Source organism: Camelus dromedarius, chromosome 24 (genome assembly GCF_036321535.1).
Source record: "Camelus dromedarius isolate mCamDro1 chromosome 24, mCamDro1.pat, whole genome shotgun sequence".
NCBI classification, from domain to species: domain Eukaryota; kingdom Metazoa; phylum Chordata; class Mammalia; order Artiodactyla; family Camelidae; genus Camelus; species Camelus dromedarius.
Window position 1 is genome coordinate 28,087,372 of NC_087459.1, and position 13,708 is coordinate 28,101,079.

The 13,708-nt window shown below is 50.5% G+C and overlaps 1 protein-coding gene across 6 annotated transcripts in view; it reads right to left on the reverse strand.

Moving 5' to 3' along the window:
• Nucleotides 1–13,708, reverse strand: part of CUX1 (cut like homeobox 1) — a 344,154-nt gene that overhangs the window by 90,226 nt on the left and 240,220 nt on the right. For all 6 annotated transcript variants that reach the window (XM_064478638.1, XM_064478637.1, XM_031432659.2 and 3 more), the window contains exon 9: nt 2,938–2,986. In XM_064478638.1, the coding sequence (XP_064334708.1) occupies nt 2,938–2,986 (49 nt within the window). The remainder of the gene's footprint in view (nt 1–2,937; nt 2,987–13,708) is intronic.

Sequence of the window (13,708 nt, forward strand, 5' to 3'; positions counted from 1 at the left end):
TTCCAGAAACTGCTTCTATTAATGCAGCCTGAGGTTGCATTAATTTCTTCTGGCAGCCACATCAGGCTATTAACTCACCCTGAGTGGCTGCCTGGACTCTCCGGAACCTCCCCCCACGCCCACCACGCTGGTATCTCCCTAGGGCAGGGCTTTCTAATTCTCCCTCCCCATCTGTGCTCCTTTAGCAACTACAGAACATGTACTGAAGCACCTACTTTCAGGCATTTTACCTCTAATCCTCAAAACAATCTCGGAAAGGAAGGACAGGCAGGCCTCGTTTTATGGCGCTGACTTTGCTGTGCTTCGCCGGTATTGTACTTCTTACAAATGGAAGGTTTGTGGCAACCTTGTGTTGAGCAAGTCTGTTGGCGCTATGTTTCCAACAGCATTATTTCAAAATTAAGGTATGTACATTGTTTTTTAGACACAATGTCACTGCACACTTAACAGGCGACAGTGTGTGTAAATGTAACTTCTATATGCCCCGGAGGCCAAAAAAATCTATGTGGTCCTTACTCTGCTGTGGTGTCTGGAACCCAAAATACCGCCAAGGTCTGCCTGTACTAGTTAGTTATCAACCCCTCCCTCCCTTTCTCTCCGACATTAACACATTTTAAAAAATTAAAAACATTTAAGTATGTTAAATCCCAGCACGTAAAGTATACCATCTCGACCATTTTTTAAGTATACGTTTTAAAGGAGTGTCAGGAGGGTCACATCGTTGGGCAGCTCCTCTCCAGAACCTGCTCATCTTGCAAAACGGAAACTCTCCCCTTAAATGACTCCCCACCCCACCCCCCGGCCCTGTACACCCATCCTTCTAGTCCCCGTCTCTACGAATTCGACAACGCTAGGGACCTCACCTAGGTGGAATCACGCAATATTTGTTTTTTGCCTTCTTTTTCTGTTTCTGCTCCTTAACAGAGAGGAACCCCTTTCAGTATCTGTGACTGGCTTAATTTTCCTTAGCATCATGTCTGCGAAGTTCAGCTTTCTATTTTTTGTTTTTTAAAGAAGTGTAAGTAGTTAAGAGACTTGTCCAAGAACACAGAGCCAGGAAGTGCCAGGCGGGGACCCGAACCAGCGGTCACTTTGGAGGCGGCCCCTTTCTCCAGGGTGCTGCCTGGTGTCTCTGAGGACACTGGTCCACCAAGCGGCCCGCAGCACATCAGCTCTGCCAAACGTCCTCAGTGCCTGGGAACTGACCGGAGCCCGTGCGCTTGATACACGCGGAATAAGGCGGTCTGCTTAATAGACCAGAGTTCACTCCTAAGTGCCATCCAAAGGGGAGGCAGGCCGGGGACTGGCCTGGGGGTAGAGAGCGGGTGAGTGGAAATTTGAGAAACGCAAATAACAATTGTGTGACAGAGAAGGTTAACTTTTTCCCGTAACTACTTCTGAGTCTCCACAAAGTTGAGTGGAGCCCCTTAAGTAAGAACAAAGGGGCCAAAGTAAATGACTTCAGCAAATAAAGGTAAGTAAGTGCTTAGGCTCCTGGGTGAGGGGGTGGAGCAGAAGCAGCGCTTCAGGACCTGCAGCTGAAAGAGGGTCTTTGGGAAAGGAGCCTCCAGCTCTGTCCCTGTTTCTGTGCGGGAAAGAGGACAGGCTCCAGGCCTGGCTGTGCCACCTGCCGGCCTGCAGCCTTAGTTTCCTCCCCTCTAAGATGGGAACTGTGAGCACGCCGACCTCAGTGGGCTGCGGGGGGGTTTCGGTGACTCGGTCTGTGTGAAGCGCTCAGGACAGAGCCAGGCACAGAATCAGTGACTGGGGAATTGTCAGCTCTTCTTCCTCTGACCAGCCTGGCTCCCTGACAGAGAGGCCACCTCAGGTGACTCGGTGCACGCATCTCTACTGAGCACCCCCCACGGGCCAGGCCCAGGACACTCGGGGACGAGTCTGAGTGGGTCCCACCAAACCCACAGTCTTTCTCAAAGAGAGGAATCCACATGTGCCATGATCGCTCTTATGCGTAAACTGACTCATATTTCAGGCAGGCCTGAGGATCTCTTCACGGGCCAAAGAACGCGCAGGGGTACTCTTTCCTGAGCGTCCGCCGGAGTCTTGTTAGTGATGCCGGGCAAGGCCCAGGAGCCCCGTGGGACCCTCGCAAGGTGGAAAGTGGGGACCAAGGATCCAAGAAGGCTTTTCATCCCATGGGGGGGGGCCACCTGAGGTGAACTGCTATGCTTCCCTGTGCTCGTGGCGCCCCCGATGTCAAACTGAGTGGGGAGAGGCCACCCTAGCCCGGGGCCTCCTGGGGCTGAGACACGACCCAGCTCTGGCTGCTTCTCCCCGAAAAGAAATAGAATGAAAGGGGAGACCCTTTTCTTTTCAGAGCAGTAGCACCATTTGCTGAAGTAAAATGTTTTCCTGTTTTCCAGAGTCCTTGGGGAAGGGGTGGGGTGGGGGGGGCGCTCTGCAGGGTGGCCGAATTTTCCAGGCGGCTAAGTGTTTAGAGCCAGTCGATACCGTGTGCCTGTCTTTGTGCCGGACATGGTGTGTGTGTGTGTGGGGGGTATTTTGTGCAAAGCGCTGTGGTGCCTAAGTGTCAGCCAAGAGGGGGCTGTCGGCTGGCAGCCCTCCCCAGAGCAAGCGGCTTCAACCCACTAGGAGGCAGAGATACAGATGCTGCCACAGGGTAACGCGTTGGTATGATCTCTACAGCATGGCGGCTGTCACCGGAACAGAACTGGAGATTTAAAAGCTGGATTAAGGAAAAGAAGCAGCTTTCACCACGGGATGTCTGAGATGCTGGGACCACATCAGAGACTCTCCCAAGGAAATCATGCCTGGGACTTTTCATGGATTTCTCATGACGCCACAAAGAGTATCAACATCCACAGTCGTGCGTGAAAAGTACAAGACTAAGTGGCCTCCTGACTTGGAAGCACCTGCCGAGACGTCAGAAGCTACGCCTGAAGCCATCAAATGTCCTACCTGGTTTGCTCTTTCAAGGTCCGTCATGATCATTTCAATTTCGTCGGCCCTGGGAAGGCGAGAGGGAGAGAGCAGGTTAGTCAGCAGCGAGGCAGGCTCGGGGGGACTGTGGGTCCGAACTGGGCAGGGGACCAGCAGGCACTCAGGCTAGGCAGGGTCCCCGTGTTGGGGGAGAGAGGGGCCACGCAGACCTGCGAGGGGCCACTGCCACCCATCAGGAGGAGGTGGGCTGGCATCAGGAGGAGAGCCAGCTCACCCTTGAGGGGTGCCCACTCCCTTTGGGGAGGTGGTGCATCCTGCAGAGAGAGCAGACAGAGCTCTGAGCAGAGTGCTCTGGAAAAACAGGGGAGGCAGAGATGAGTTCTCCTTTGAAGAAGGAGGAAATCAGGAAGCATTCAGAGGAGGTGATGTGTGAACTGGGTTTTGAAGGATAAGTAGAAGTTTGCCAGGACACAGAGATCAGTGAGGAGGTGGTGGGAGGTGGCTGAGGATGAGAATGCCGGCTGGGGACTCTGTGGTCCATGTTAGACACCACCTGGGTCCCCCCTCACCCAGCCTGGTCACACACAAGGGTTTCTAGGTGCTTTTTATTCTTTTTCTTTCTCTTTTTTTTCCTGTTCTGAAAGTACTTTCTTGAATAATTTGAAGGCAAAGATATGCTTCCAACATACAACATCATGGGAGAGAAAGGAATGCTCAGAGTTCTGTTGAGAAGGACACAGTCGATTCCAAAAGTCTGGCAGGTTTGAACAGAACACCCAGGGAAGTCAATGGCAGCAGACAGGTCCTGATGACAGCCCCTGTCTGGAGGCCAAGGCCGAGACTTGCTGCCTGAGGAGGGTTCAGCCCACCCAAGGGAGAGAGGATGGAATGTTACAGCCACAGATCCGCTGGGGTGGGGGGCAGGTGCAGGGCCCCCTCCTACTGGGACTGCCTCAGTTCACACTCCACATTGACCTGGGCTCACTCTGCAGCCTGGAGGGCTCAGTCCTGCTCCCATCCTTCCTCCAACCCTCCCAGGGGCTCCATCTTAGGAAGCAGCACAGACCCCCACCATGCCTCCAGTCTGTATGTCTCCTCCATCCCTGGTGCCGCACAGGGCTTGGCACTGAGTTGGAGGCCAGAACCCCAAACGCAGCCCATCCTGCCAGTGACGGGCGAGTCTACCCCTTAAGGCAGCTCAAAGGTTCTCCTGTCCCCTAGACCTGCTTCTCTGGTCCTAACCACCCACCCTTAATATCGAGAGTGGGACAACTACTCAGGACCCCGCTGGTCTGGTTTTGCTATCTGCTGTGCCCTTCGACCCCAAGGCTTTTAACTGCACCCTGCGATTTGAGGCAATCTTATCAACTCCCAGCAGCCCCAACGGGGTAACAGATGCCTGCGATCAGGTTCACTGATCACTGTATCTGTTTGAAACAGTATCCTGCCTTCAGACCAGTCTGAGAAAAGTCCAAAACAACTCATAAAGTGGCCTGCTTAACTGAAGCTGTTTAGGATGACTTGGTGAAGCAGGCAGCATCTCTAAGACAAACACCCAAACTGGGCCCCGCAGTGACATGCTGGGTGCCAGAGGGTGTGCTGGGGGGCAGCTTAAATTACAAAACATCTCACTGCACCATCTCAAATGGAAACCTCCAAGATCTCAGAGAGAAACTGCTGTGCCACGGAAAACATGGTCCAGTGACTCCAGGGGTAAAACAATCATCGACAGTGTGAAGGTCTCCAACGTGACAGAAAAGGGCACCTGACACTCTGGACAGGAAGCTCTCCTGACAACTTGCTGATGGAGTGCCAAACATCATTGCGTACGAGAGGAGAGAAAAAGTTAACAACCCTCTCTTAAGCAAATCACAAGTTTAAAAAAAAATTTTTTTTTTTTGTGGCAGTGGGAGGTAATCTGACTGATTGGACAGAGGTACTGGGAATTGAACCCAGGACCTGATGTGAGCTACGCATGCGCCCTACCACTGAGCTATACCCTCACCCAAATTAATTTTTTGGGTTTTTTTTGGTGGGGGGAGAAGAGGAGGTAATTAGGTTTGTTTGTTTGCTTATTTACTTTAATGGAGGTACTGGGGATTGAGCCCAGGACCTCGTGCATGGCAAGCATGCCCTCTACCACTGAGCTACACCCTCCCCCATCAGATCACAATTTTTAAATGCAGCTCTGAACTTTAATCAAAGGTTATTCACCACATATTTACAAAGTCCAGATTGACACAGCAAACCTGCTGGCTGCCAGCATCATTCATGCACTCACTCCCTCGGTCCGTGAGCATTTCCCAGCACCTACAAGCTTCTTGGTTCCGGGCACAGGCAGACAGGGAGCCCACAGAGCCTGCCAGGGTCGCCTGTTTACAGGATCGGGGAGCTGGTGGCTGCAGAACCTGGCAGGTAGACGGGGAATGGTCTGGGCTGGGGGAGCACAGACCCCGAGCACGTGCTTTGATGAAGGTTTCCCTAATCTCTCCCGTTGCGTCCTCCAGGAGTCCTTTCATTTTTCTTTAATTCTTTCTTTCTGGCTAATTTATCTTCATCATCCAGATATTTCTCCTGCTCTGTTTGGGTCTCCCGTTATCTGGATGTTGTTCTCGTGTCTACTTCTGTCTTCCATGTTGTCCAACCTTTCTTTCCACCTGCTGTGCCCTGGTCCTTTCCTGCTGCCTTCTGGACGGGTCTTCCACCTGAGCCACCTGAGCTGTGCTCACCTTGTAACTGATGTCGGCTCTTCTGGTCCTGAGTTCAGTTAGTCTGTGCTTCATATCTGTCATTTCCGCTCCATTATTAAATTATTTTTGTTTTTGCGTTATGTTTCCTTGAGCGTGGCCCACCTGTCTGTTTTCAGGTTGCATACCCTGTTGGGTTTAAGGTCTGTCTTCCGGAGGTGGGTGTCCTCCCCCGGAGCCTGGCTGTTTTCCCCAGTGGGTACGAGCTACTCTTTCTGGCAGTGTCTACGGGAGGCCAGAGAGGCAGCCCGAGTGTGTCTCTCAGGATGAACTGAAGAAAGGCACGCAGCAGTGTTCAGTGCATTTTGCTGAATGAAGGAAGGAAAGGCAGAGGATGACCCCAGGCCCCCAGAGTAATCACTGATAGCTTCCCTCCACCAGGGAAATCCTCTGGCCAGAGCGTCATCTTTTATTCTCAGCATTAGGGGGAGGTGACTCCCCCAACCCTGGCGCAGGTACCACCTCCTGGTCTTGAGATAAGGGGGTAGAGATGTGGCTGCCTGGGGGCCCACCCTCACCTGTTTTTATTCACTCCTTACTCCTTGCCTGGCCACTGCCACTGGACACATAGCTGATACAGGGTCAGATACAGACCAGGGCTAGAAACGAAAGGGATTCCCAGGGGCCTGGCTTCACCTAGAGGCTGGACTGGCTAAGCTGGGACGTGCAGAGTCTGGGAAGTGGCGTCCAGAGCCAGCCAGGTTAGGGAACCCGGGTGGGCTCGACAGCCTCCTCAGACAGGCAAATGGCCCTCATTATCATGCCTGCTACCCAGAAAACAACGTATCATCTCCAAGAGATTTCAAGTCACTTATAAAAAATCAGTTGCATTTAAACAGGAAAGTGCCTTCTTGGCAGGCTGAGGCAATCCCTGGAAATGAATTTCAAGTTTTTCCATCTTCTGGTCAGTTTAACTTTGGTTACTTAGCAACCGCTAAACGGACCAAAATACCGAATGTGATAACAAGGGCTGCACTTACCTTTCATTAGGAGGAGAGCAACTCTCCTATTTCCAAAGCTTTCAAATGATAATGACAACAACGAGCCTGGCTGTTCAAGACCTGGGCTATTCAACACCGGGTGCCTGACGGCAGATCAGACCAGAAACCGCAGAAGGAGACAATGGAAGGAACAGGGATGCAGTGGGCGAGGAAAAGTTCAGGTGATTATTTTAAAAGACTGTAGGCTTGTGATTCAGTTTCCCAAGGGGCTTGCTTTTTAAAAGGTGAGAGAAAAATACAACGAGCTAGGTACTGAAACGTGATCAGGGCTTCCGGAGACGGCAAGCACAACCATCAGCACTGGCAGACCAGGACCAAGATGACAGGGTCTCATCCAAGAACACGTCTGCCACCGGGTCGGGGCCACCCACTCCTCGCCAAACTGCTGCCCCCACCCCCAACAACATGAATCCTATCAAACTGCCTTCAATAAGGAATATGAAAGTGCCCAGAGGTTAACACTGCAACTAGAAGTGTTGTCTGAAAAGGACAGTGACGAATTAAACTGCATGTGCTTTCACAGACGGACTGCCAACACTATTCCCAGGGTTGTGCATTCTTTCTGTTCGAAGGCCCAACCACCGCGTCAGTTATCTGGACTCTGACATTAGTCTGAAATCATTTCCTTTCCAAAGTCCATAATCACCATCCATATTGTTTGCTCAGCAAAACCATTGATTACAAAAATTTAGTTCTCTCACCTTTTTACGAGCTGACAAAACAGCTTTCACTGATCTATTAACCTGCACTGCGTTCTGCCTGCTCGGACTTCAAACAGCGGATCATCTCAGTTTAGCCTAGAATATGTGGTTCATTCAATCAGTGCCCCACAGATCATTTCAGGGTATTCTCTGGGCCGGCACACAATTTTGGGGAGGAACTTAGAAGGACACGGTCAAGGCCAATGGCAAGGGAGTCATATCCGTGATGGAAACTCTGTATTCACTTTCACATGAGCCTCCTGAGTGCTAAGAGATGGCACGGGGCAAGGGTGGTGCATATTTCAATACCCAAACAACCACGCGACACCAGGAGCTGTTGAAACAAAGTATGTCTACGAGGCAATTGAACACGTGTCCAGGTGTATGACTGAAACACTATGCTGTAAACCAGAAATTAACACAACATTGTAAACTGACTATACTTCAATAAAAAAAAGAATGCAAATAAAAAGAAAGTGTCCAGGGTGAAATTCAAAGAGCAGTGTGTCTTCGTGGACCGGAGTGCAAAGCCAGAGTCTCAATATTAGATTGTAAGGTTCTTAGGCATCAAAAGAAGAACTATCTAAAGATTAATTTGCCCTGCTTTAAAACAAACAAAAAGTTTCAGTTTATTTAGTAAAGTGAATGCTCCCCCTCCTCTGGATGCTGCGTTTGATGCCTCGGCCGTCAGGAAGGCAGATCACTTTCATGACAACCTACGAGCCAGGCAGGGCTCTCTTAGCACAAAGTGGTGGAGGAGACCCAGAAGCAGGGCTCACTGGACCAGGTTTAGAAAAAGCAGGTGGGAAAATGAAAAGGAGGAGGAGCCAGAGGGCCAAGTGTGAGGGCAGTTTCTTGGCTCTGGGACTGGAATCCCCTTGATGGGGATGGGGGTCCTCAGGAAAGGTACCACCCCGCCTACACACAGGCACACAGGTGGGACCTGACCTCACGGACAGGAAAGGTAGGGCTGTAGAGTCTTGTGGGAGAGTCAGGGCAAGGCTGTACTGGAAGAAGGTGGCACTGGCCTGAGGACTAAGAGGGGTGTGGGAACAGCATCTCCTCAATGATTCTTACTGAGACATATCACATGCCACACCTGATGGAGAAACAAGTGTCCCAGGTGCAGACTGGCAGTATACAGCAGCAATGGCCTTTGCCTTATCTCGAGCCCTGCACATCCTAGGAGCTCAAAAACACAAGACCCTGTGACTGCCTGCTCAGTGGTGGGTGTGGGGAGGTGAAGAGACCCAAGGCATTTTGGTACAGTGCAGCCCAGAATGAGGGACAGAGGGCTCTGCAAACAGAGGAGAGAGTGTCTCAGAGGAGGGGACGTCTGGTCTGCATCCTGGAGGATGAGGACGAGTGTGCTGCGCAGAGAACAGCAGGGTGCAGGGAGATACCACCAGACAGAACCAAATCACGACGTGGTGGTAGAGGGGGACCTATGCAATTCTTTAACAGCTTTCTGGCCACTCTCTTGTTTCCACGGTATCCCGCGTCCAGCTCTGCACCTCGTGACAGGCCAGTCTCCTCCTGCCCCCTTTTATGCCTACTTCCTTCTCAGCAAAGGGTGATAGTGGGGACCCCTGCTTGGTGTCTGACGTCATGGGGGACACCTCTCACATTTTACCATCAAGCATTTTCTCATTTTGGACTTTAGATATATACGCTTGTATTTTGTGAATGCACTATCCAACCATTTCTATTTTATTAAAAGGCTTTTTAATAAAAGACGGACATTGATTTCATTAAGTACCTTTAAAGTATTCATGGAGCTGATTAAATGGTTTTTCTCCTCTGACCTGCTGAAATGGTAAATTATCCTGAGAGTTACTCGTCCCCCACTTGGTTATGGTAATGCATTTAATGTGCTCCTGAGTTCTATTTGCTAATATTTTATTTAGTATTTTTTTTCATAAATATTTATAGATGAGATTGGCCTCTAGTTTCTTTTGTCTTATCTTTGTCCGGTAGTCATACAAAACACCTTTACAGCCTTTCCTGCTTTCTGTCGGCAAAAGTGAGCTATCACAGATTTGATATTACTCTAAAAAACCTGAACCCACACCTCACTTGTACAGTCACAATATGTCCCCTGGCAGGCGAGCCTGAGGTGTCTACACCAGTCGGCCACCTCCCGCTGTCCCCAGGCCCCACCTCCTGGGAGCCCTGGCTCAGCACCTGCCCACCCAGGTCTGCGGCCTCCTCGCCTCCAGCGGGCAGTGTTCAAAGCCAGTCTGCCTTAGAGGTGGGTTCCATGAGCTGCTCCCTCCCTCCCTCCGTGTTAGACCCCAGGTGTCCTCTGGGCCAGGATCCCTGCAGGGAGAGGAAGTGATTAGAGAGCTCACCGCCCCCCCCACCCGCACCGCCGCCCCACAGACCTTGGCTCCTTTTCCAGCTTCATTTCCCACTTCCCGGCCATCTAGTTTTCCAGACAACAGGCCCAAGTGCAGAACTGCTTGCTCAGAGCCGCTGAGCTGGGGTTGACACTTTACCGTCTCTTAGTAACATGCCTTCTGCACAGATTTCCTTTTGTAGCTCAATCAGCCAACACTCTGACGGGTTCTTCAGTTTTATTCTGTTCCTTGGAGCCACCATGCTTGTCCGCACGGCTGCCCCTCTGCTGAGATCCCCACGGGTGGCGACAGATCGAAGGGCCATCCCCTGAGAGTCTCCCGGCAGCCCCACACCCTGGCGCCCACTCGTTTATTTTTATTGTACGTATTTCTGCCTCAGAGTATCCTGTTCAGATATTGATGACTTGTTTATTCGCGGCCGCGATCCCAGAGAACCCAGCAGGCGCTCACTAAATCCTGGCTGACGAAGTGTGCAAACCTACAACGCCTGTGCTTCCTCCAGTCCGCCCTGCGTGTGACAGGCAACAATTCACTGGCTGGTATTTTAAAGAGCAGAAAGTGTAGGGCTGTTTTTGCCAAATTGTAAATATGACGTTTAAGGAAGGAGTCTGTAAATTGTTTTGGCAGAAGGAGAATAATTTGCTTTTCTTACCACTTTCTGTAGCCTTTGAAAAAGAAGGCAACAATCTCCCTGGAAGAAAAAGCACATATCGACCCAGGTCCACTGGCCTGTGACCTCCTGGAGGGCAGGGCCGGTCGGCCTAGCTCCCTGCATCTCCCTGTGCAGAGCTGGGGGCAGACAGGACTCAACACCGATTGGCAGGGGAAGCAGGAGGAGAATGTGTCCTTTGTGGAAAGGCTTTCCTGACCACCCCCAGCTGTCTGACTGGTCCTAGCTTTTATTTTCCACCCGGGTTCAGCCACCTCTGCTTTGGGTCAAAGCCACCTGGCATCCTTCCAAGTTCCCGATCAAACCTGTCACTCCCGAGTGGACCCACCCTCCCAGATCTAATCGAGGTCCGCGCAGAGAGAGGGTTGTAGAGTTTGACCCCAAGGTCAAATCCTCTGGAAATAGTGGTTTTGAGTCTTGTTGGAAATGAAACCATATCCAGAAGACAGTTAAATGGCCAGGATGTCACCTCTGCTCAGAAATTAACCACAATTTGTTCCCTTTTATGACCATTATATTTAAATTTCAATGATACAAGAAACAATTAAAATCAATTTTAGTTAAGCCTCATCAATCCCAAATGGGAAGAAAATTTCCCTGCTTGCCCCACGATTTAACTGGCTTGTTTACATGAGATACTTTAAATAAAATCCTCCTTTAGTTTAATCTGAGTCGAGCTGACCCATGAAGTGGTCTGCTACAGCCACAGAGGGTAAATTTTCCACCTGTGCCAAGCCAGAGGGGCAGCTCCAGCAGGCTGGTGATTTCCCGGAGAATGACCCTCAGTGTGACTATCACTCAGCCTTCAGTCACCTCTGGGCAGGGACACGGGACCGCTGTGGCCGGAGAATTCGATTATGAGACTGCTGCTCCTGAGGTCATCGAAGCCTCCTGGGATGGGCATCTGGATTAATCTTTGGATGCTTCCTGCCACTTCTCTAACACCATTGCTCTGAAAGCCACCAGGAGCAGGTTGATGTGAAAATCCTGTTCTTTCCTTAAACCAAGTGCCACAGGGTCACAAGTAGAATGGAGTGACTGGAGGCGAAATTAGCAAAACCGCAGGCAAGAGTCACCAGAGGTGGCTGGCAGAGCAAACGGGCAGGATTCTTCCCCCCTGCCTTCTGGTCCCTTGGCCTTGGGCAGATCTTGGGAGTGCAACAGACATCTGCACGGAAGAATAACTCAGCCTTTCTCAAGGAAACTGGCACAAGGATAAAATAAGAATACTGATGGAGGGTAAAAAAACGAAACAAAACAAAAAAACTTTGTAAACCATCAAGACCCACACACATATTCATTATTACTGTTGCGTGTGAAAATCAGGACCTTTCTCTTCCGGTCAGAGCAGATTTCAACACCCGAGGCCATTACCACCTGTGAAGTGGGTTTTGCCCCCATATCTCCAGCCTGAATCTGATCAGGCCTCTAGGTTCAACTACAAACTTACAGAAAGGAGAGGACAGAGAAACACACTAAACTACATCTGGGGATGGTGACGGCAACATCGAGACTGTGGGAAACTCTTCAGGACAAACGAGCTGGTTTCTTCTGCAAACAGAATGAAGGAAAAGAAAAAGCGATGGAGGGAGATCTATTTACAATGAACGAGACTTAAAGGCATGCCAACTAATTGCAACGCGTGGGGCTTATTTAAATCCTAATTCAAACCAACTTAAAAAAACCCAGTTATGATGTTTCGGGGTAATTCAAAATTTAAGCATTGATGACATTAAGAGGTTATTTTTTGATGTGATGATAGTATCGTGGCTATATTAAAGAAGAGTCCTTAATGTGAGACTCCGCATGGTAAACTCTTTAGAGGTGAAAGGAAAGGATTCTGGAAGAAACCTCAAGAAAGAATGGCAGTGAGAGGGGACAGGTGGGCCAGGAACTGGATGGCTGGAATCACCCAATAGGCAACTAAGGGTGCTCTCCTTTACTGTATGTTAGAAATTTAACATAGTAACTAAACAAAGTATAAGGCCGATTAAAAAAACAACAGAGACCACCACAGTAGTTTTGTATCTCTCCATCACCACTCCCACCAAGTCAGAATGCTACTCTACAGTTTGCATAGAAATGAGGTGACAGGCAGGCCTCTGCCTTGGAGGAGGCCGAGAGTGGGCCCTGGGAACGAATACCGATTAGGAGGACTTGGCTAATTTTAGTGAAGTCAGTTAACCTCTCTGAATCTCACTCATCAAAGGGGAGAAAGAAACATGCATGGAAGCCACATCCCTGCAAAAAGAACGTGATTGAAAAATCATACGTGAATATTCTTCCTGGACACAGAAAAAGTGGATTCTGGAGGGGACACCCTATCCTTCATCCCACCAGGAAAGGGGCTCTGAGCAGCTGTCTCCACGTGGGCTCTGGAGGGAACTGGGCCCGCCGCCCACTGTTCACTGCCCCCTGGGAGCTGGCAGGCGGTTTCAGGAATCGTGGGCAGAGGACACTGCCAGCACGACTGCGGACCCGGGGCACTGCTTCTTCACGTTCAGATTTTTAAAAAATGTTCTGGAAGGGCTGCCTTGATGCTGTCTACAAATACTCTGTAAGGCCTCTTTCACCTATTTAGTGTAAAATGTCCGCATGTCTTTCCGGCGGCTGGAGCACCGCTTGCCCCATTTGAGCTTCCACTCGTTCAGAACTGCCTTCCAGATTTGGTTTCCCCTTCCTTGTTGACTTAGTTCATCCTGTTCTGGGCATCGCCCCGGCTGCTTCAACTGTCTCCTGCAGTGCACAGAGGATGTGCCACTGGCGGGAACCGCAGGAGAATGCAGCTCGGGTTTAACAGGTGGGGAAACTGAGGCGGAGGGCGGGGCGAGTGGTGACAAAGGAGCTCAAGGTCACAGCGAGCAGCAGTTGAGGGGAAGAACTCTCTCTGCTTTTATTCCCGCATGTCAGGGATTCTAATTACCTCCTTTCTCCCCTAAGTACTACTTGGTAGGAACTGTTAAGAAAAGGTTTGGTGGCAGAGAAGCTAAAACTAAGAATAAAAAAAGATCCGATTGCGTTCTAGTCATCACTCTCAGCTCCCTTACCCTCCTTACGCCCAAGGCCAAGGAGACTTCCTGGGCCTTCCTGGGCCACTGAGAGTCTCAGGCTCTTCTCCAGTCACACCCACGCCCTGGGGCCTCCCGACTCCATGGCTCCTGCTTGCCCTTTAAAGCTGCTTCCAGAGCATCTCCTCCACCTGGTCTTTCCCCAGTAAATTCAACGGTTGGCTCACCTGTAGCTTCAGAGGCCCTCACAGCATCTGTCCACAACCCCCTCCCCCTTAACTGCCCTGAATTTAAGGCAGCGG